Source organism: Fonsecaea erecta (genome assembly GCF_001651985.1).
Source record: "Fonsecaea erecta strain CBS 125763 chromosome Unknown Scaff3, whole genome shotgun sequence".
NCBI lineage: Eukaryota > Fungi > Ascomycota > Eurotiomycetes > Chaetothyriales > Herpotrichiellaceae > Fonsecaea > Fonsecaea erecta.
In genome coordinates this window covers 717,979-740,520 of record NW_017387246.1, presented here as the reverse complement: position 1 = coordinate 740,520, position 22,542 = coordinate 717,979, and the positions used below count along the sequence as shown (strand labels likewise).

Sequence of the window (22,542 nt, the reverse complement as noted above, 5' to 3'; positions counted from 1 at the left end):
AATCAACCACACTTTTCGAAGATTTTTCTTGTTCCTTTTTTTTACAGATGACCGTTCTGCTGCTGCTGCTGCTGCTCTTGCTGCGAGACACAAAATCCGTCGAAGAACCGGCCGATTCCCTGGGTGTCGTCGATGGGAATCACTTTGGAGACGTCTAGAAAAAAGCGTGGTCAGTCAGTCGGGGAGCTCTTCACGCGAGGCATTGGATTGTGTAACGTACATTGGTCAGGGCGCACAATCACGGTGGCGCCTGTCTCCGGATCGACGCCGTACTTCTCATAAGCGTGGCCGTGGCCCGAGTTGTAGTGCTCGTCGTCGACGAATACTTTGTGGAGGTCTTTTGAAGGCGGGCGGGACAAGATAAAAAGTCAGCAAAAAGAATACGATCGACTGGCTGGCATTTCTGTTCAATGTGTATAGAACAGTTCTTGCTTCCTTACCTCTCATTTTCCACTTCCCGGTCACGGGCCAGAAATAGTCCGGGATTTGCTCCTGCTCGAGTTGGAGGCGGTCGCCCGTGACCACCACGATGGGCTCGATAAAGCTGTCAATGTCCGCCGACACGGGAGTGTACTTCCGCACGGGACCGCTGGGAGATTGCATGTATTCTGCGATCTAGAGAGAGACACACACCCACACACACCTTGAGTCAGTTCCCGGTCTGGTCGCTAGCAGCAGCATTGGAAAAGATAAGACAAACCTGGTTTAGTCTCGGGAGCATCTTGGGGTCGCCAATCCGGCCGGCAAAGAAGATCACGCGCCACCGACCGTCCGCCTTCAAGGCCCGGGCAAGCTGCATGGCTTTGACATCACAGTACCGCACGACCTGTGCGCCGGGGAATCTCATGCCGACCACAAGCTCCTTGGCCAGCTCCTGCGTACTGCCGGCGCTAGACGTCACGCTGGAATCCTCGTATTTCGAAGTCAAGCCGGCGGTGTACCGGCCGGATTTGATGAAGCCCTCGCGAAACTCTTCGGGGCTGATTTTCTTCTCGTTGTTCGCCTTGTTGCTCGCAAACAACTTCATAAAGTACCGGTCAAAGTCGATCAGGTCGGCCGCGGTCTTGCCGCGCTCGATGCGGTACGTCTGCAACAAGTCTGGCGTGGCCTGTCCCGTCAAGACGTGCCCGAGTTTCCAGCCGATGTTGAAGCCGTCTTGCAGGGAGACATTCATCCCCTGCCCGGCTTTTGGTGAGTGGGTATGAAACGCGTCACCGGTCAAAAATACCCGGTTGGACTTGGTGAAATGGTCCGCGAGACGTTGGCCGATTGAATAACATGACCACCAGTACGTGTCGGCAAAGTCCATCTTGTACGGCTGGAAGATTTGCTGTGCCTTCTTGTGTAGATCCTCTAGTCTGATTTCCTTGACGTTGGTGCCTGTGGGAAATTCGATGTAGAAGCGAGTGAGAGAGCCGCCCTCTCGAGGGATAACCAGTAGGGATCCAGAGTCGGAGTGGACGGTGACCTTGCGGCGTATGTCGGGGAAGTTGGTTTGTGGATAGATATCCATCACTCCCCAGACGGCATCGGTGCTATCTCCGACCATCTTGTAGCCGAGCGATTTGCGCACGACACTGTGAGCTCCATCACATCCCTGTTATCAAGCAAAACTTAGTAAGGAGGTATACTCTCGACCCGAGCGTGCCCATGGCAACACTTACCAGGACATACTTGGCCCGGAAAATCTCTTCTTTCGCATCCTCATCGCGCACCGCAACAACCGTACAAGGATAACTGGTTGAATGCATCTCCGCCAACTCCTCGTCCAGACGAACGCTCTTCACCGTCCACCCATAGCTCACCTCCTCGCCCCGGCCAGCGCCCAGCTTCCTCATCTTCTCCAGCAGCAGGCCATTGACCCGCGCCTGGTTCAGGATTAGATGCGGCATGTGGCTCAGGCCCTTGGCGGTGTCGGCCGCACGGTTGCTGCGGCGGATTCCACCGTGCCCGTCGGGACTCCAGAAGGCGACTTCCAGGACGTGGTAGGCCTCGCGGAGCAGGTCCTCGGACAGGTCCAGGGTCTCGAAGATCTCGACCGTGCGGCATTGGATTCCGTCCGCCTGCCCGATGGCCATGGGTCCGCCGCGCCGCTCAAGAATCTTGAACTTGATCTGTTGCCGTGGGTGTGTCGTGTTGTAGATGGTCAGCCACAGGGCCGCGGTCAGCCCAGCGCTGCCGGAGCCGACGATCAGGACGTCGAAAAGATCGGCCTCGGCCATTCTTGAGCTGGTGATCGTAGAGGAACGGGAGTGTTAGACTGCGAAGGAGTGGGTTAGGAGATGCGCGGAGGGCGAATATAAGGAAGAGGACTCGTTTGGAAATGAAGACTAATTGCAATATAATGTACTGCAATAGTTGTTGAACGTCTCCAAAGCAATGTGAAGCGGCTGTTTTGAGAGAGAGAGAGAGTCTCGGATCTCCGTGAAAAATAGTCAGACCTCCGTCGAGAAACCCCAGTCACCCCGGCGAATTTATATCTCCAGCGTCTTCTCTCTGGGTCTTCAGCGTGAGGAGCAGATATCACTCCCGACCCGACAACAAGACATCAGTGTGTGCGGCGGTACTTGAGTGCGGCATTCCTCTTCCCCTTGATATCACTCCCAGTCTGCAAACGCTCGTTTCTTCTGTTCAGCCTATCGTCAACATCGAGATGGCTTACCGTCTGGTATTTGTGGTCCTGCCTCTTCCCCGCTCTCGTTCTCGTTCTCGCTTCCGAGGGTGGGATGATATAGCCAATAGACATCGATCGTTGCCAATAAGCGAGCCTTTTCGGAAGAAATTGCTTCCATAGACTTTCCGCTTCACTATGCACGGCTTCACCGGCCACGAAAACTACCTGCTCTTGGGGGCTGTCGGTGATAAAGAGGAGCCGAGCTCGGTCGTCGTCGTTTGCGCCCTGCGTGTATATCGGGAACGTTGGACGTCGATACTATTGAGTGGAAGCGTGGACTTGCTGCCCATCATTGGAGGTTGATATAGCATCATTCCAATTACGGTTAGCGTAGCACCGCTGCTCTTCTCACCGGGCCAATTGTCATGCCAAGTATCTCTCACCGCCTCTGGATTTGTACCGGCAGAATACTTGCGAAATTCGCGACTGTCCAGCACAAAATTCCAATCCCGAAACTCTTCTACACTGTACGTGATGTAGTCTGGCTCCCTCTCTGGCTCCCTCTCTGGCAGAAATGCCGTCGTTAGATCCCACAACCACGCTGAACGCTTCGGTCCCTGCTTCTGCCATGCCAATCATTTCACCCAATGCCCTTCTCCACGCCCACTTGAAGCAGAGCCCCCCTCAACGCCCATCAAACCGCGTCCCTTCAGAACCGCGACCTATCCAGCTCAACGTGGGCTCGTTGACACATTGCAATGGATCATCCTTGGTGAAAATCGGGGCGACGACGATAGTGTGCGGCGTGCGCGCCGAGATACTCCCTACAAGCGAGATTCCCAGTTTTCGAGTCAACAAGTCCTCGGGACGGGTCCGGCCAAAGCCGCCGAGAGCGAAGAACGAGGTGGATGACAACGAGGACGAAGGAGAATACTCGCCGATGCAACTGTACAACCTTGTGGTGCCAAATATTGAGCTAGGCACAGGTTGCTCGCCCAAATACCCTGCCAACACAGCCCCTTCCGTCGAAGCGCAGTCAATATCCCAGCGGCTGCTGTCGTTACTCCACTCCTCGCAGCTCGTCAGAACCTCTGACCTCGAAATCATCTACACTCCGCCTGCTGAGTCCCAAGACCTAGAGCTAGGAATAGATACAGAACCTCAGTTGAAAGCGTACTGGACACTGTACGTTGACATGATGTGTATCAGCCATGGCGGATCCCTGTTTGACGCAGCCTGGCTCGCACTCCATGCTGCACTGCAAAACTGCCTCCTCCCAAAGGCCTGGTGGGATGCCGACTTGGAAAAGGTCATCTGCTCAATGGATGTGAAAGAAGCATGCAAACTACGGCTGAGAGGAATGCCAGTACCCAGCAGTTGGGGGGTGTTTGTGCCCGAAAAACGACTGTTGGCCCTGCAGAATGACGCAGAAGATCGGTATTGGATTCTTATGGACTTGGATGCTTTCGAGGAAGAGTCTTGTGTGGAGGTGGGTTGTATCACGGTGGATTGCAGCAACGGCGCCAATTCAGCATTGATTTTGAGAATCGAAAAGAGTGGCGGATCTGTGATCGGGGTCGATCAGATTGCAGAGGCGGCCGAATTTGCAAAACGGAGATGGCACCAGTGGAAGCATGTGTTGGACACCGCATTGACTGCTTGAATATTTGGACGATCCGAAGGCGTCGGTTTGCGAAACAGAAAAACAAACACCTTTTTCACATCGTCGAGACGGTGTGAGCGAGCCCGCAGTCAGCATTGACCCCCTATCCACAAAACCTGTTTCACTGTAATGAACTCTTGTACGCTTCTCGGGAGGAATGACACCGTCCGGCTGGTCACTCGCAGGAACCTCCCTGCTTTGCTCCTCTTCTACACGACGCGGCTTTGCCTCCACAGGCGGAAGGAATTATTCCAACTCTATTGGTTTCATATCTGCTGGGCCCGAGGAAGCAACGACGAAGCACAGTCTACTGTTCTCGATACGCAACTTTGGATTGCGATGAATAGCACAAGCTCTGGACAATGACCTTCTGTTGTTGATCCACGAAAAAACCTTCCAGCACATCTCTTTGAGTGAGCGTGTGTGAGTCCAGGGTGCCTCAAGATTTTCGACCGCGCCTTGCCATGCAGACGATACAAAGAACCGCGCCCTTCTCCGAATTCGCTCGAGTTGAAACCTCCACGCTAAAAGGGAAAAAGAGAGACAGCCACCCATGCGTGATTTTCAGTTCGCCGTCCATGCTTGTTCCGACCCTACGGCTCTTCTCTATCCTCAGCCTCGTCTGCCGCAATCAACGCGGCCTTCAAGTGTGTAAACAAGGTTTCAGCAAACAACGGTGGCACGGCGTTCCCAATCTGCCGCAGCATCTGGGATTTGCGTCCGGAGAAGACGAAGTAGTGTCCAAAGGTCTGCAGGCTCGCATACTCCCGAATATTAAACCTTCGAGTGCCGGATGGGTGGTAGTGGTGGCGCTTGTCCGATGTCATAATGGTTTGGCACAGCCCGTGGCCTGGGTACGGTGGCATCGTCTTCCGCATCTCTGACCTCTCGTTTTGTTGTGGAGCATCCACCGGAATCGCGTCGAGGGTGCTAATGATTGATGGGATAGGCAGAAGACCTGGTTCTGTACCATGCGTCGGTTTGGGGAAAGCAGGAAGCCGCTCGCCTGGCCTAAAAGGCAACCTCTGGTCAGTGGATGAAGCCAACGAAAAGTGCTATGAGAGAGTGTGTGCTCATCCTTCGACTCACCCAGATGCAATGATGATGGTTCTATGTCTCGTCTGAGGCACGCCATACTTAGCCAGCTCGACGGCTTTCCACTGGATACTGTATGCCTTCTTGATGAACCCGCAAATTAAATTGCGGAAGTGTTCCCTCTTGTCAATGTCTGTGAGGCTCTTGGCCTCCTCGAGGGTCACGATTCGCGGTTTGCAGACCTCTAGCAAGCTGGAGACTTTGGAGAATGAGTCCAAGTCCTGCTTGTTCTTCTCCGGGTTCGGGTTGCGGTTGGCACCGCAGAAGGGCTGGCACGGTGGACTTATGTGCAAGAAGTCCACCACGTAACGCTGCGGCGACATGGAGGCGATCTTAATGAAGTCTGAGACATCACAACATAGAGGGTGCGTCCCGGTCAGACCAAAGTTGTTCCTGTAAGTTTCAATGGCCACTTTATCGAAGTCGACGGCGAACTTGAGCCTGAGGCCTGCTTGGAATGCGCCCGCCGAGGTGCCCCCAGCTCCGCAGAACGCGTCGGCAAAGGTCTTCCTCCGGCTTGTGGATGTTTCCATTCCCCTCCACTGCCGACGCACCTCTCGGTCAGAGATTTGGAATTTAATCTGCCCCTTTGGAGTTACCAGGGCGCCATTGTCGGCCTGCCGAGCCTGGAGGTGATCGATTCTCCCCGAAAGTGGCGGTCCTCTTGGGTCTCTTTCTTCAGTGGGCACATTGCTGTCTGCACTGGTCCATCTGCAAAAGTAAACGGCTTGCTCATGGTCCTCGCCGGTGTATGCTTCCACGTGTTTGCGGTAGTGGAGGTTCATATACAGCTGGTTTGTGAAAACGATGGTACAATTTCTCACAATTTCGCCGACAGGCACTGTCGTCGTGACGTACCCAACCTCCATCTCGTCGTTGATCTTTATGAGCTGTACTAGCTCGTGCTTTCTCTCCGGCATAAACAGCTCCCAGTGGTTTTGATACAGGAGTCTGTACCCTCTGATGCTGCCACGTTCTCCGGTGTTTGGGAGATATTCCACGATTCGAAGGAACGTTTGATCCGTCAGTTCGACGTCGCAACCTGGCTCCAGCTTCACTGGTCCTCTGGCGACTCGCTGGATCTGAGCAATGTCAACCACTTTCTGAACTTGGGGTGGTGCGACATTTCGGCTTCCGGTGATGAAGAGCTCTTCTTCGCCATCGTTCCTGTCATCACTCTCGTCGTCCAAGACAATAACATTTGGACAACCGCTGGTATCCCTCTCGGAGAGATGGTCAGTGAAATTCGGACGGCGCAATAATGGGTGATTTATTGAGGATTGGCGCGCCCGCGCCTGGAACCACGAGTTACCGCTTCGGTGCGCTGCCACACCACCAGTGCGATACATTCTGGCCCGTTCTTCGGCCTTGGTGTCCTTCCGGGTGTCTGTAGCAGTGGATGGCTCTTGTCAAAACGAGGGGCCCGGAGGAGAAGCGTGCACGAGTGATCAGAGGTCAGGAAGAGACTTGCTGGAGTAGTGAAATGGCTGGACAGGGAGATATCTGAGTGGCTCTGAGAGAAATTAAGACGTCTCCAAAAGAGTGGAAGGACGATTGATTTGAGAGAGTGAAGAGAACAGAAGTTGAAGAGGACGGATTTCTAGGCTGCTTGTGTCTGTCTGCTGCCTGTCTGTCTGAACGAGGAGACCAAAGGGAGTCTGAAGCCTGGAGAGAACAAGAGAAGAGCTGAAGAGTTGAACAAGATGAAACGGTATTGGGAAGGAACCTCTTTAATAAAGAGAGCTGGTGTCGATGAAAGAGCTCAACAAGGCGGCAAAAGGATCAGGAAGAGATGCTTAAAGAGACGCTCGAAGTAAAGAACAAGCGGCCATGAAAGAACTGGACATGAAGGTAAAGGAGAGATCAAGAAAAAAGACGTCTGAGGAGAGGATCAGTGGAGCGATTGAACGTATTTGACAGGCGGCATGAGGGCCACTCACACAAAGAGAGCCTGGAGACTGAGATGCCGGCAGACACACGAGAAGGAAGACGAGAAGGGCATACAGCCTCCCAAGCCCTAGGTCTCAATGTTGAGGCGCGTCATTGGGAAGATCCCAGACAGGCGGTGGTGCTTCTTGACAAAGCTCGGCCAGCCGGTTGGCCGTGTCGTTGAAACCACCGACATGATGATGCAAACAAAAGAAGTTTCTGGTTTTCCTTCCATGCAGATAATATTCGACACAATGCAATGTTTGCACCCCTGCGAAAGCGAGGTAAACTTGGGCTCTCTGCAAAGACGCACACACATGGTAAACACAGACACAACGGACTGCCAGAACATTCTGCCGGGCGAAGGCATTGACGCCCCTCAGTAGTTTTGTTCTGCTCGATAACCTCATGATTGATTGATTGATTGACTGACTAACATGCTTGCATTCATTCATTTGGTTGGGACTCAGGACGTCAGTCTCTACTAACATTCTTTATTTATGATCACGTGCGAGGCTCGCAGCCGAAAGGGGGGATTCCGCCTCCTCGACCACCACTATGTTTACCCTCGTGCAGGTACTTGGAGAAATATCTGGGGCCGCGCAATGTTCGTGACATTAGAGAAAGCAGAGCTGGCGCATCGTGCATGGAGAAAGGCAGGATTTACCGTAAAAGGGTGCACAAGCATCAAGTATCTGGTAATGCGCATCAAGCAAACCCACTTGCTTGCAAGACTTGAACGGATTGACTGAGTGATTGACTGACTGACCAGCTGCCACGGGATAATGTAGCTTTATTCACTTCGCCCCTTTCAGACTTTTCGTGCAAACTTGCCGGGTTGTGTGGGGATGGGGATACTTGTCCAGGCGCCAAGCTAGAAGAATTCTTTGATCAATTAATTAATATCGCAACTCTTCGTCAATATCGTGGCTTTGTCTCACAGATCTGGTGGTCAAAGTTACCACCTCCTGTGCAGAACTAGTACCCAAGATATTTCCCAATATTGCGTTGCCGATCCGTGATCTGTTTCCAGATACCTTCTGGCTCCTCTTTTTTCTTTAGACTTTGCCCTTTGTCAACGGCCACAGACTCCCAAGCAAGCGCTTGCCGGCTTTTTTCTCCCTGGGGAAATTGTTGTTGCTATGGTAGTCGGCAGCCCGCATCACTGAAAACAAGGACAACGACGAATTCTTTGCAGGTCCACCTAACTGAGGGAGGCGTCAGATCAAGCTGCTCAAGAAATTTCCCGCAAGACCGGCGCGGGAAAGCATTCCCCGGTTTTGCTTGTGTACTTCTCTGGCACGTCAAAGAAACAGAGGACGTGCGAACATGTCTGTACTCTCCTTACATGGTAGCGGCCAATGAGAGTCTCAAGACTGCTAGAATCATACATTGTGAACGTGATTTCTGACGCTCCTAGAGACCTCACCTCGTCTTCTGTACAAGGAGATCGCAGCCTCGCCTTTGACAGAGTTCCTCCATGATGTCCAGACTCAATGTCATACCTACAGTTGAGGTTGCGGTCGGATAAGCAGGGAGCATGTAGAATGGCTAAAACGCCTGGATACCGTGCATAAAGCTGGGTGCCGCGTTGTTGCAACTCAAGGCGCCGCTATCCACATCGATGAACCGAGACTGATTGAAGCAACAGCGTGGGACTCTCCTCCACCAGGGCGTTAGCCATTGTTGGCCATGGGTGCTTCATATCCAGGCGGATAACTATTTTACATGGTTGAGGACCTGTTTTTTTGACGTTACAATCGAGGGGTTTGCCGAAGAGATATGCTTGATTGTATGGCCACACTCATTGTGCAGTGGACGCCTTCCCCATCTCATTCGATGATTCAGCGAGCACTCTAACGCTATGTTGGTTGCGTTGACAAAACATACTCGGACCGATCGAAAGCGTGGGTGTCAGCAGGCAAAATGGATGCGGTGAAAGACTTGATCAACAGCCATCGTAACACTTATCGTGTGTTCTCGCGCCCATTCTTGACGGTCGACCTCTTCCATCCTCTCAGACGCGTTCCAATGAGATCACGAATGTCTCGTTCACGTACCACAGAGGAGCGGTCAACTTCCGGATGTGGAATGGTTTTCCAGAATGCATCTTCCTTGAGACTGCTCTGAACTCTTACTGGTAATTTCTGCACTTGAACATGACCTAGAACTCCACTGAGCGGATTGGCAGCCTCCATGTCTGCAACTCAGTGTCGGGCATACCGTTACCAATGCTGGCCTTCTTTTCGCATGTGTCTACTTCATAGCTCTTCAACTTCTCGACGCCAGACCCGCTAGTCCCGATGCAGAAAAAATTCAGACTTCAAGTTACGGGTATCGGACACCTTCCTCGGCATGACGGAGTATCGGGTATCGCTATCTTATCGGCAGAGGAAAGCAATAGCAAGTCGGAAGGAGGTGAAGGGAGGGAGGGAGGCGTTGGCGCGCGGCTAATCTCGGGCTCTTTGCTGGTGTTGTATTATTGTTGTGTCGGCGGTGAAGGGCGAGTGTGAAGGCGGGAGGGACATCTCCGTACAAAAAGCAGCAGGCTTCGGATCCAGTGGGTGCACGTGAGCTCCGGAGATGCATGCGTCCCCTCGCGCCCCTCGCCTAACCCAATGTCCCCGCTGACCAGCCAAAGGAAAAAAAAAAACTTATATGTCCGCTGCTGGTATGAAATCAGGACCTTTTCCTTTCAGAAAAAATTCACCATGTCAACTGCTCCTTGCCCAGGTCGACTGGGCATATTTCGCTCCAACTCGGCATATCCTATGCCCCCTGGATCTATTTCTCCTTCAAATCCGCTATTGCTCGGTCCGAAGCGACGAACTTCCCACTACACACTCTCACTCCAACGACTAGCCCTCGATTCTTCCCGATCGTAAAACCCTGACTCGTGTTCTATCTTTCTTCGAGCCTTCTGATCCCCGTCTCTGTACTGGTTGCCATGTCCATCTAGGTGCGTCCGACCCCCTTGCCTTGCGTTCCCCCCACCCCTGCAGGATGATCCCCTTGTGTATTTTTTAGATGTTAGACTTCATAACCAGTGTTGCTGAAAACCCTCGGGTCTGATGGTGGCTGAAGTTTTCGCACTGTATCGCAAGCAATCTGCTTGAGGATCTGTTTTGGCTGACCTTCTGTGCAGAATTGTATAGACCTTGAGCCAAAATGTGCGGCATTCTCGCCTTAATCCTTGCCAACACGTCGTCTACGGCCGCCGCCGTCGACCTACACGAAGCCCTGTATCTCCTGCAACACCGTGGCCAGGATGCCTGTGGGATTGCGACATGTGCGACCGGTGGACGGATATACCAATGTAAAGGCAATGGCATGGCAGCAAAAGTTTTCCACGATGGTCAAAGAGTAGTTGATCTTCCGGGCTTCATGGGCTTGGGCCATCTGAGATACCCTACTGCAGGAAGCAGTGCGAATGCCGAAGCTCAACCGTTCTACGTGAACAGTCCATACGGTATCTGTCTGGCGCATAACGGCAACCTGATCAACGCGCCTGAACTGAAGCAGCATCTGGATCTGGCGTCTCACAGACATATCAACACTGATAGCGACAGCGAGCTTATGCTCAACGTCTTTGCTGACGAACTCAACGAGACTGGGAAGGCCCGTGTTAATGAGGATGATGTATTTGCAGCTCTCGGCAGGATGTACGAGAGATGCAAAGGCGGCTGGGCTTGCACTGCGATGATTGCAGGTTACGGGCTCATTGGGTTTCGTGATGCATTTGGCATCCGCCCTCTCGTCCTGGGGTCCAGGGAGTCTGCCGATGGACCTGGCAAAGACTACATGATGGCTTCAGAATCCGTTGCCCTAGCCCAACTTGGGTTCGATGTCATACGGGACATTTTGCCCGGCGAGGCGGTCATCATTCAGAAAGGGCACGAGCCGCACTTTCGACAAGTGCAGCAACGAAAAGAGTACGCCCCCGATATCTTTGAGTATGTCTACTTTGCCCGTCCCGATTCAGTCATGGACGGAATCAGTGTCCATCGGAGTCGGCAGCATATGGGCCTGCGACTTGCAGCACACATCAAAAAGGTGCTCAGTCCCCAAGACTTGGAAGACATTGATGTGGTCATTCCTATTCCCGAGACGTCTGTCACTTCAGCATCGGTTGTCGCCAAAGCACTGGACAAGGAATACTGCCAAGGCTTTGTGAAGAACCGTTACGTTTTCCGAACCTTCATCATGCCGGAGCAGAAAGCCCGACAGAAGGGGGTGAGGCGGAAGCTGAATGCAATGGCCATGGAATTCAAAGATCGCAATGTTCTTTTGGTGGACGACAGTATTGTTCGGGGCACTACCAGCCGGGAGATTGTAACGATGGCACGAGAAGCGGGCGCAAAGAGGGTACACTTTGCGAGCTGTGCCCCTCCTATCACGCACGCACACATCTACGGTATCGACCTGGCCTCGCCACTCGAACTGGTGGCGCACAACTATCACGGGCCTGATGCGATTGCAAAGCACATTGGGGCTGATAGTGTGGTCTATCAAACTTTGGACGACTTGAAAGCCGCGTGTGTCGATGCAGCTCGAGAAGCAAAAGCGTCCGACGCCCCCAGCAACTTCGAAGTCGGTGTATTCTGTGGAAAATACATCACACCCGTCGATAACGACTACTTTGAGCACTTGGAGCGGATCCGAGGTCAAACTCGCAAGCTGAAAGTCATTGACGAGGCCCGACGGGCTGTTGTCCAAGGCGTGGCCGGCGAACACCAAATCCAGCTGGCCACGAACGGAGCTGTGGTCACTGAAGGTGGCAAGGTGGTGCCTGCAGCCAATGGCAACGGATACCGGCGACAGTCGATTCAGACTGATGTTACGAACTCACATCGGGGTTCGGCCGTGTCACTGGGGTATGAGGACGAAAGTCCATCTGTACGAGATCGTATGGATATTGCTTTGCACAATCTGGGAGATTTCCCTGGAAATGAGTGAATTTGACTTCTGCTGGGACATCGAAGGGTGGCATTCGTGTGCATTTCCTGGCATAGAATGGGATCGGGATCAGCATATTAGAGGATGGTCATCAATCCTGGTTTAGACATGACGACTTCCAGTTGTCTCGAGAGCATTTTGGGGGCGGCTTCTCTTTCTTCTATGGCGCCTTCCACTTCTTGCCGGAGAGGAGGAAGAGGCCACTGTTGCTGTGCAGGACTCAAATGCTCTTTCCCTCTGGTCGGGAGCCATGCAGGCGGCCACATTTACTTCTCCCCAACATGATCTTTACAAGATTGCCTTTGATCCACCTTCAGTTTGCTTTCACTTCAATACACGCCTCGAAACAGTTGCAGTCGCTGTGGCCTTTCGATCAATCCCCATTGACCTGTCGCTCGCCAAGTCGTCATGATGTGTCTTCTCCTCCTGTTGTTCAACGTCTTCTTCGGTGCTGTTATTGCTCAGCTATACACACCTACTGCTAGCGAGGGGAATGGCGACATTACACAACCAGGGCGGTGTCCTGCATACCTACCATCCTTTCCTGGGTTTGAATTTCCACATCTGATGATACCAATTTCATCCACCGCCCCTGACACTGCCTTTCCCAATACGGACTCCCCATACATCACAGCTGCAGACATTTCAATGATCTTCAACTTTGACATTCCCGCCTCTCGCAAGGGCCAGACCTGCAACATGGAATTCCTCTTGCCGAATCAGACAGAATTGAGCACATCGTCGTTTCAGCTCGCCGGTATCAATGGGTCCTTCGTCTTCTCTCTGTCGGTGCTTGGTGGTGGAGCGGTGGCAGGCAACACCACCTACAGCAATCAACCTCTTCAAGCAAACCCGCACGGTCTCCCAAGAACCTTACACATCGAGCCAGGACACGCATATGCCATTGGCAGCACCATTTGCGTGCCGGGCAAAATCAGCATTACAATGAGCAGCCCTGACAGCAGTTTGACGTGGTTTCAAGACTGGAATCAGTGTGCCATCGGGCTCTTCATCACCTATTCGCCATAACATGGAGTAAAGAGCTGGGAGAGAGGTTCGCGGGATCCCCAGCCTCGTGGCACATTAGTATGGAATATGGGGCCAAATTATTGGGAGGACATTAGTTAAAGGTTTAGACGGCACCAGCGGATATTTTAGCGAGGACCAGCCCTCTGAATTCCCGTGGTTGCATGAACTGAGGGTGAGGGTGGTGACGGAGGAGGCTGGGGATGGTGGGGTGGGGGGGGGGGGGGGAGCGGTTCTTGATCCAGCATGGCTCATGGAGGAGGGTGAATTTAACTGCCTATTGCTTAACTAATTGGAGCCTGAAGAGCCTTAGAGGGGGAGCGGACGGGGCTTCACCAGCCTGGACAGAGCCTCATTTAGAGCCTACCTAAGTAGTTAGGTGGTAGTTTAGCCCTCCGGCGCCTATCGGGAGGGGAAAAACTTCCCAGCAATCACCAGCCCACCAGCCTCAGAGTTGCCCAGTGTGGAAACTCTCTCATCCATGCTCTTGTCTCGGTAGCAATGAAGCTCACTATTCCATCTATCCATCGTCCCCTGCCTCCCTTCGCACCACTTCGCTGTACGTGTTGTGTCGCCATCTTAACATCCATCTCGAGACATCCTCCCTTCCCACGAGTCGATGGAAGTCTCGTTACAAGAACGCACATCTAGACGAAGGCGACCTTGCCAAACATCTCACACCAGAGTAAACAACCAGCGCGCGCACCACAACATTCATACACTATGTCATCTTAACCTTTCCCCGAAACTCTCTTCGAAAAGAGATTCATCGTTCTCGACCATTTAACCATGTCGCGGCCACCTGCTGCTCGCTCTTCGGCCGCATCTGGCCTTGCGCCTCCACCACCTCCCATCTACCCTGCCAGTGCACATGGCTCGACTGTCTTCGCTGCTCCTCCCCTCTCTGCTGCGCCCACACATCTCAGTCGCCCACAATCACGTCTCGAGCCACCGCCTTTGGCTTCGACCATGGGCCCCATGCCTGGCACGCTGGAACGACCAATCCAGGGCCCCAAGAAGCGCCTGATCGTGACCTGCGACGGCACCTGGCTCGACGCCGACAACGGCCTTGTCAATGGACATAAACAACCCCCATCGAACGTCTCACGCATAGGATGGGCAATCAAGGACACATCGCGCGACGGGATCCCGCAAATCGTGAATTATCAGGCTGGAGTCGGGACCATGGGAGGGGCCGCTGCACGTGCCGTGGGGGGAGCTACAGGTTTGGGACTGAAAGAAAACATGCGCATGTCGTATACATACCTGGCTGTCAACTGGCGTCTCGGCGATGAGATATTCCTTATGGGGTTTTCTCGTGGCGCATTCACGGCACGATCTGTGGGCGGCATGGTCGGCGCAATGGGGCTTCTCACACGGAGCGGCTTGCCCTATTTCAACGAGATTTTTGAAGACTGGGAACACCGAGCCGACGACCGTTACGTCTCGCAGTTTCCTGACATCCCGTTCCCCGAAAAGGGGCGGTTCGATGATCGTTATGTGCAGGAACTGTCAAGGCGTGGATTGACCACCTTGAACGTCCCGATTAAGGCGATTTGCTGCTGGGACACGGTCGGTGCTCTCGGTATCCCTCGGGTGCCGTGGCTGGAGAATTTGAGATTACAGGCCCGCGGCATGCACGCCTACGAATTCTACGACACGACACTGCACCCTTGCGTTGAGAACGCGTTCCAGGCGTTGGCGCTAGACGAACGAAGAGCTCCATTCACTCCGGCGTTGTGGGAGAAGCGGGACAACCACCGAACGAATCTCGTCCAATGCTGGTTTCCGGGAGTGCACAGCAACGTCGGTGGGGGCTACGACGACCAACAGCTGGCGGACATCACCTTGGCGTGGATGATCTCGAAACTGGAGCCATTTCTGGACTTCAGACAGAATTGCCTGATGGGACTGTGGGAGGAAAACCGCGCTTACTACAAGCAGACGAGACAGAAGACGAGGTGGTGGAGTTTTGGCGAGATATTTGACACCGTCAAGGGCCTCTACGCACTGACGGGAGCGAAGACGAGGACACCTGGGAATTACTTCCGGTCGGACCCGGCCACGGGACGGACGACCAACAAGAGATTACGAGGGACCAACGAGTTCATCCATGCTTCTGTACGGGCGAGACTGGGTCTGCAAGGTCCTGGTGTCCAAGACCGCGGCAACTACGAGCCACCCGCTCTCCGAGACTGGACGTTCGATGTGGAATATGTCGGGCCAGGACAAGGTGGCAATCAGGATGGATTGCTGGTCATGTGGAACCACCACGGCCAGTCGTCGCGGCGGAGGGGAGAGAAAGGCGGGCAGGACCGAATTCCTGAAGAGAAGCTGTCCGAGACGGAGCTGGTGCTTCTGAGGCAGAGTCCGCGCGCCTACGACTACGTCATGCAGTTACGGCCGACTGGAGTACCGGGCGGGAAGAGGCGATCTCGAAGACATGGGCAGAACGGCGTGCCGAATGGACCTGGTCCACTTCCGCCAGGAATGGGCCCGTATGGGGGTGGAGGGCCACCGCCGGGGTCTTTTGTTGGAGGTCCTCCACCACCACCACCTGGAGCCATGAACGGCAGACGCAGCAGAAGGTCACTGAATGCCGACCTCTCGCCTGACAGCGACGACAGCAGGGACCGCGACCGCGAAAGACGGCACCGGAAGCGACGAGAAAGCGGAGGAGATCCAGATCGCCATCGACGGCGGCGCAGTCGAAGGTACGACGATGACGAGTAGCGAACGAATTGAGCAAGACGTGTTCCCCCCTTTTTTTTCGTATTGATTTCCTTTTATTCTCTCTGTTTCCTTTCAATTTTGTGATTTGCAATACAGCGCGAGGTTTGTGAGCGATAATCTACCACACACCATCATCTTACAGGGAGAGATCGGAAGTGGGGACTCAACAACGTCCTGAACATGAACATGAGCATGGTGTTGCTGGTATCTATCACGGTGACGGCGACAGTTACGATGGCAATGACGAGAACAACAACGACGATGAAGTAAGGTGCGGATTTGATACCCAGATAGCATGCATACCTACATACTCTTGAGTGTTTGGCGCTGAGCGTTTAGCATTCAGCGGGAAAGGGGGCGCCGAGAAGAGCAGAGCAGATTCGTTTCATTCAGAGATATTATATTACAAGCATCCAGCGCGGGGACAGGGACGAGGAGGTGGGACCAGACGAGGATGGGATAGGATCGGCATGGGACATAGCAAGCAGGCAAGCAGCAGGCAGGCAAGCAGGCAGGCAGGCAGGCAGGCATTAATATTATTATTTATGTAGTTATGTACCATCCGCATATGAGCAAGCAGGGGCAACCTTTACTCGACAATGATATTATTATTATTCCTATATACGTCCATTTGGTGTACCTTGCACAATCTATTTCTTCGTACATGCATGCCTGTTTTCTCAACGGACAACTTCAGACATATATGTATTCACAGACATATGTGTATATGTATATCTATGTATAGTTATACCTCTGTACAAAGTACACTCTGTAAGTGTATCATGAGATCATCAACATGAACGGGTATGTAAGATGGAGGGAGAATGAATGCCCAATCCAAACAACGACGGCGACGGCGACGGCGACAGGGGACAAACAAGTCTTCACATGGATGGCGCATTCACCTAATTGTCTGACTGACTGTCTGTCTATCTACCATTGAATGGCATTAATTCGCGCGCGCGCTACCTCGGCGACAAACTGCGACTGATGACAGAAGAATTTCTCATTCAGGTGAAACTGTTCCATCGTCATCCCTAGATACACTCACCCACCTGCACACCGGTCATTGCAAAGCGCTGCTGAGCACAAGAGCTGAAAAAATTGTCAATGTTCATCTAATGCCTTTATGCTGCTGCTCTGTGCTCGACATCTGGCCGGCCGACAGAACCAACCAACTAGCCCACCCTCCCATATCACACTCGTAACATTTGCAGTTCATTTCCGTTTGACGCCCACAAAACACCATGTCGCCACACCAATGCTGATTCAAATTGAAACCCCCACCACCTCTCACCTCACCAATGCGATGATATGTAACGTATCGGAAGAAAAGAAAATGGATCATGACCCCAGAGAGGCAGTGACGTCTTCTTCTTCGAACGCGGGCAAACCGCCGTCGTCATAGTCTTCGAACGGCATGCCGGCTTCACGACATCTGGACTGCCACTTGCTAGTCTCGGCCCACGCGCTCCTCGCAGACTCCTTCATCCGATCAAGACGACTGGTAAGTTCTTTAATGGCGATGTCATAGGTGGCACGCTCGCTATCCCATTTATTCTTCTCGTTGAGGAGTTCTTGAATGTACTCGTACGTGCGCTGGAGGATCGCTCCCTTGTTCTTCTCGGTACCGGGCACGATCTTGGCAATGTTTTCGATACCTTCGTTGATGACTTCACGACGGCGGCGTTCGACTGGACAGCAACTCATGTTAGCGACGTGGCTCGTGGCCAATCAATCAATACAGGGGCGGTAAGCATGTCTTACCTTCCTTGTGGTTGTCCTTGCGCAGCTGATGCCACTCTGCACTTCCCACCGCAGGCTTGGACGGAGTGTTGGTGTTGGTGCCACCACGCGCATCAGCAAGAGCTTGAGCAGAACTAATCCCATGAACGCTGGGGCTGCCATCCGCAAAGGTGAATGGAAGACCAGCGCCAGTATCATCTGGATTGGGTTCAGGATAAGGCGATGGATTCATCCCCGGGGCGGCGAGAGCAGCCTGGGCTGTTCGAGCGTTATCATCGGCGAGGATCCCGTCACCTTGCAACAGGAGACCGTAGTTGGTATTGTCATGCTCTCCGTTCGTGATGGGCACCTTGGTATCACGACCGACATCTTGATCAGCCAGTCCACGTTTGCGCTTGTTGTTGGCATTGCCGGTAGCGGCGATAACGGGTTGATTTGCCATCTCTGCCAAGTTGATTTGAAGGGCGAAATTGCGCTCAGAGAAGCCCAATGCCGGTAATATGAATTGTGACAATCAGGCACAGACCCGAACCACTCTCTGCCTTTTGGCCAGTGAGGAAAGGGCAGCAAGGCGAAGCTCAGAGAGGCGGCAAGGAGGATTGTGGAGATGCACCGGGTGGTCAACTGTGATGATCGCCAGGTTAGCCATGGTCAACAGACTATGTGTACTTGGGCCTAGATGGGTGAAATAGGTCAAGAAAAAGCGAGAAGAAAGGGAGTGAGTAGAGGAGAGATGGTGTGCTGCGACAACTTGTCACATGAGGATTGCATTGTGGGCCAAGGGAGCAGTGGGTGGTGGTGGTGGTAGTGGTGGTGGTGACTTGGAACGCGTCTTTGGGTCAGTTGTCTCGGTCGCAGTGAAGCTTGGGAGTTGCTGTGACTGCTGGCGCCGCTGAGCACCATGAGACGCGCTGCAAGAGCCCATCAAAACGGGGTGAGATGCGCAGGGCGCTGCGGGCGCCGACATTGCGCTGAAGCTGTGCCGATACTGCGCTGAAGCAGTGCCGACACTGTGAAGCTGCGCCAACCCGCAGATTGCGAAGCGGGACTGGGTGTGTTGAGGGAAGATCAGGTGCCATCAGGTGACTTGAAGTTGGACTTACCACTGCTGAGCTGAAATCACAGTCGCAAGACAGTGAACCAGGATATTTTTGGGTGCGGATTTGATTTTCACACAGACACAACACGGATACAGGCGCACCGTGGGTTGCGACAAGATAACGAGTTGTGGTTGAAGCAGTCGAACTGGAATTACAGCATTCAGGTTCAGATACTCGAGGCTCGTTTTAGAGGGAAACAACGACAGGCCAGCGAGAGGCGCCGGCAGTTCAGCTCATGTGACTCGTCACCTTCCCACTTTGGGGGGGAGCTGCACAGGGCGGCAAGGAAGCCACGAACGCCGCTTGACCCGAAGTCGCTTAGCGCAGTGCAAAGGTTCTCCGGTGGCTTGGCGGCCCGGAAAAACCAAATGACGGCCGGGCAAAGAATGCCATGGCATATGACATGTGCCAGTCTGACTGTATCTCGTGATCCGGTGTCTGACCCTCCATTACCAGGCTATCCATCTATGCAGAAGACAACCCCTGGAAACATTAGTACATATTGTCCACCCATGGCTTGCGCCTGCCACCAGCCGGATCATCAATCCATGTCGAACATCCTTCCTTGGTTAGGTCTTTGGTAGCTCCGACGCCTTCTGTTCTGTCTTATCTCGGACTCTTCCGGATGTGCAGTGGGAAACATTGAACATAAGAGACAACTCTTCCTCCGCAATCTGATCCTCAGTTCGCTGATACCTTGTAGTCATCAACATCATCTTCATCATTATCATCATCGTCATCACCATCGGCATCATCTTCGACCGGCTCCGTGACTTGTTTGAGCGAGACTGAGTAGGCTGGGGCACTGTCCGTGTCCACCATAAGTATCCCGTCCTGGGCTCGTCCAAGGATGTCCCAGATCCGGACTTGCCCATCCTTTGTTATGCCCATTACACAGCTGCTGCCCGCATACCTCACCTCTCCAATTCGCGGACTGATGCCTTCCTCGCCAGTCCTGTTAGCGCAGACAACAAATGCCTCGGACTGAGCGCCTTGGGGACCAAATAGAGGAGTCAGCCTGTCGATCCAGTAGTTGATGGTGTCCTGGTCCGGGACCATCACCTGACTGGACAGCTCCTCGGCATTCAGCCTTGTTATCCAAGCCATGCTAATGACAACCACCTTTGCACGAGCCTCGCGCGCGTGATTGCCAAATTCATACGCCGTCCACGGAGCCTCGAATCGATATGGGTTTATGTCCATGCAGATGCCCGCTGCTGCCTTGACCTGCTGACCCTTGCCGCCAATGGGCAGCACGCCCGCCCAAAACCCTGGGCCCTCTTGAGCCCATGTTTCGTCCGTGTAGTAGAGGAAGGATTTGCGGTAGTGGGCAACAACGTCCCCTGTAGAGCTGACGAAGACAAGCGAGTTGTAGGCGATTTTGCCGGTTTCCTCGGCCGTGATACGTTGGTCAAAGATGGTGTTGTAGTTGCCTTCCTCGGCAGCCTCCGGGTATCCTACGGCCACGGTGCATTTCAGTCGTTTGGCGGTGCGAGCCGCCCATCGAGTCGAGGGTCCTGCTGCCGTGGGCTCGAGAAATGGTGCTATGGCTGCCAGGGACGGGTGATTGTAGCCTGTCATCACAGATTAGCCCCCACCGGCGTAGGCTGTGCAGAACAGCAACGCCCACACTTCTCCCACACGACGAGGAGTGGCCCTCCTGCACCTCTCCCTTTGGGATAGGGGGCGCGACAAAGGTTCCTCTGACTGACTCACCGGTGAATGCAAGTTCGGGAAGGACCAGAAGATCGATGTCCTTTAGCACACCTTCCCTCTCTTCTCTCATCAACAGACTTTCCGCTCGGCTGAAATTAGCGGCAACCTCGCCCAGCCGCGGGGAGAACTGTAGAGTTGCGATCTTCATATTAGCAGGGACCACAGCGACATCTCCGTGAAAGTGCCCGAAACGAATGAGGCAGTGATCACGACAGGGGCATGGTATAGCGGCGGGCAGCGAGTCCTTGATTTCTCAGCACGATCAATTCCAGAAAGCAGTGGGCTGCAGCTAGAGGATGTCAGAGAAGAAGAATGCAGGGGTCAGCAAATTGGTAGCTGTGTCTATAACAACTTGAGAAACGGGGGTTGATAAATCACGAATTTGACCAGAATTGTGGTGGAGCCGGCTACGGCGGAGCAGGGGCAAGTCTCGCCAACCCGCAGCAGCCAACAAAGAGTAGAAAGGATCAAAGTACCGAGTACTCGGTACAGTAGGAATGAGTCTTTGCAAAGCCATTGGCCATTCTTAATCGACTAACACAGAATGTGGTACAACGATACCGTCCGGTATCTGTTCCCGCGGCAATCTATAACTCGGCGCGAGCTTCAAGCAGCCTTCGCACCCTCGTCGTCCTCATCAGCATTCTCGTTCTTCTGCCTCTCTCTTTCCCGTTTCTTTTCTAGTAACCGATTCAGCTTCTTGGCCACATTGAATACACCTCCAGTTCCTGAGCCGCAGGCAGCACACGAAGGATCTTTTCGGTACCGCATCAAGGCGCATGCCTCACAGAAGTAATGGCCGCATTTGGTGACAATGGGATTCGTATATGATTTTTTGCAGATAATGCAAGCAAACGGTATGCTCTCAAGCAACTTTTCGTCATCTTCATCTTCTCCTGTTGATTGAGCGTTGCGGTTCGCAGATGCCACCGTTTTGGCGCCCGGATTCTTGCCTTTCGTACTGATCTCCCACTCTCGATCGAGCTGCCATCCTTGTTTATAGTCCTCGCGTGCGTGCAGAAATTTACAATTATCTCCGAATCCACAGAATCCGGTTTGCTTGTAATCCTTACACACATCGGGAGCGAAATCGGTGACAGTGATTGTCCTCACATTGGTCGAAGATTTTACGGGTCCAACCTGTTTCGGAGCACGGTCTGGATTCTTCTGTATGAATGACTGATAGTTTGCCACGCCTTTATACGTTCCATCCAAAGTTGTTATGTCTGTCCTCTTTGAAGGTTCCCCAGACTTTTTGTCGCCATCTTCATCATACCAGTTCGACGCTTTAGTAGCGTCGTCCCTGTTCGTTGCAGCGATCACGGGAGTGGTCGACGTTTCTTCGTCTGGCTTCTGACGAGGTTGGGGATTGGCCTTTGAAGATGCGGTAACACCGGCATTCTTGCGCCTCCGCTTGATTTGTCTTCCCTCTTCGTCTTCGAAAGATGAAAAGCCCGAATCCGAGTCATCATCTGGCGGAGGGGTGGCGGCTCGCTTTCGAATCGTGGACTTGGTTTTGGGATTTCTCTTTTTAAAAGTGACTGGGGGCGTCTCGACCGCAACCTGTGGGTCCTCCATCGTGAGTATTTGCTTAGGAGATCAAAGAGGGAAGTCAGGAATATGAAGCACTATCAACTCGAGACTGAAGACTGCATGAAGAAACGAGGTTTCTGGAAGCTGCGCAAAGCGTAACGCAGGCGATTTCTAAAGTGCTGCTTGCATAAGCCAAGCAAATGATCGACGGCGCTAAACCTTATCGTTCTGCTCGCCATAGTTTCCCCATGTGTGGTTTCTCCGACTGCATCTCCAAGCTGCGCGGATTCTGAACTCGCGAATCGAGGCACCAAAATCAACAGCATGTGGCAGATATAACCATCGACCTTCTTGTTCCTTCCACCATGGTTGTCCATCTCATGTTGCCTTGAACATACATATTCTTTCTTGGGTGGCTTGTCATCCCGCGA

At 53.2% G+C, this 22,542-nt stretch overlaps 9 protein-coding genes across 9 annotated transcripts; 4 read left to right on the top strand and 5 right to left on the bottom strand.

Annotated features, from left to right (window-relative positions):
* Positions 1-41: 41 nt before the first annotated feature.
* AYL99_03513 (hypothetical protein) lies at positions 42-2,222 on the bottom strand (the record flags this gene model as incomplete). The annotated part of the gene is made up of 5 exons (XM_018835029.1): positions 42-154; positions 221-337; positions 441-615; positions 701-1,597; positions 1,665-2,222. 5 exons carry the CDS (start codon positions 2,220-2,222, stop codon positions 42-44), a joined length of 1,860 nt encoding a protein of 619 aa, XP_018694679.1.
* A 966-nt stretch (positions 2,223-3,188) lies between these two features.
* AYL99_03512 (hypothetical protein) lies at positions 3,189-4,277 on the top strand (the record flags this gene model as incomplete). Its single annotated transcript, XM_018835028.1, has 1 exon — positions 3,189-4,277. The coding sequence occupies one exon, from the start codon at positions 3,189-3,191 to the stop codon at positions 4,275-4,277; it is 1,089 nt and encodes a 362-aa protein (XP_018694678.1).
* Positions 4,278-4,870: 593 nt separating this feature from the next.
* Positions 4,871-6,721, bottom strand: AYL99_03511 (hypothetical protein; the record flags this gene model as incomplete). The annotated part of the gene is made up of 2 exons (XM_018835027.1): positions 4,871-5,288; positions 5,367-6,721. The coding sequence occupies 2 exons, from the start codon at positions 6,719-6,721 to the stop codon at positions 4,871-4,873; spliced, it is 1,773 nt and encodes a 590-aa protein (XP_018694677.1).
* Positions 6,722-10,469: 3,748 nt separating this feature from the next.
* AYL99_03510 (amidophosphoribosyltransferase) lies at positions 10,470-12,257 on the top strand (the record flags this gene model as incomplete). Its single annotated transcript, XM_018835026.1, has 1 exon — positions 10,470-12,257. One exon carries the CDS (start codon positions 10,470-10,472, stop codon positions 12,255-12,257), a length of 1,788 nt encoding a protein of 595 aa, XP_018694676.1.
* A 408-nt stretch (positions 12,258-12,665) lies between these two features.
* On the top strand, positions 12,666-13,286 carry AYL99_03509 (hypothetical protein; the record flags this gene model as incomplete). The annotated part of the gene is made up of 1 exon (XM_018835025.1): positions 12,666-13,286. The coding sequence occupies one exon, from the start codon at positions 12,666-12,668 to the stop codon at positions 13,284-13,286; it is 621 nt and encodes a 206-aa protein (XP_018694675.1).
* Positions 13,287-14,072: 786 nt separating this feature from the next.
* Positions 14,073-16,016, top strand: AYL99_03508 (hypothetical protein; the record flags this gene model as incomplete). The annotated part of the gene is made up of 1 exon (XM_018835024.1): positions 14,073-16,016. The coding sequence occupies one exon, from the start codon at positions 14,073-14,075 to the stop codon at positions 16,014-16,016; it is 1,944 nt and encodes a 647-aa protein (XP_018694674.1).
* A 1,344-nt stretch (positions 16,017-17,360) lies between these two features.
* On the bottom strand, positions 17,361-18,204 carry AYL99_03507 (hypothetical protein; the record flags this gene model as incomplete). Its single annotated transcript, XM_018835023.1, has 2 exons — positions 17,361-17,710; positions 17,784-18,204. 2 exons carry the CDS (start codon positions 18,202-18,204, stop codon positions 17,361-17,363), a joined length of 771 nt encoding a protein of 256 aa, XP_018694673.1.
* A 1,339-nt stretch (positions 18,205-19,543) lies between these two features.
* Positions 19,544-20,726, bottom strand: AYL99_03506 (hypothetical protein; the record flags this gene model as incomplete). Its single annotated transcript, XM_018835022.1, has 2 exons — positions 19,544-20,436; positions 20,579-20,726. 2 exons carry the CDS (start codon positions 20,724-20,726, stop codon positions 19,544-19,546), a joined length of 1,041 nt encoding a protein of 346 aa, XP_018694672.1.
* A 458-nt stretch (positions 20,727-21,184) lies between these two features.
* AYL99_03505 (hypothetical protein) lies at positions 21,185-22,156 on the bottom strand (the record flags this gene model as incomplete). The annotated part of the gene is made up of 1 exon (XM_018835021.1): positions 21,185-22,156. The coding sequence occupies one exon, from the start codon at positions 22,154-22,156 to the stop codon at positions 21,185-21,187; it is 972 nt and encodes a 323-aa protein (XP_018694671.1).
* Positions 22,157-22,542: the final 386 nt, after the last annotated feature.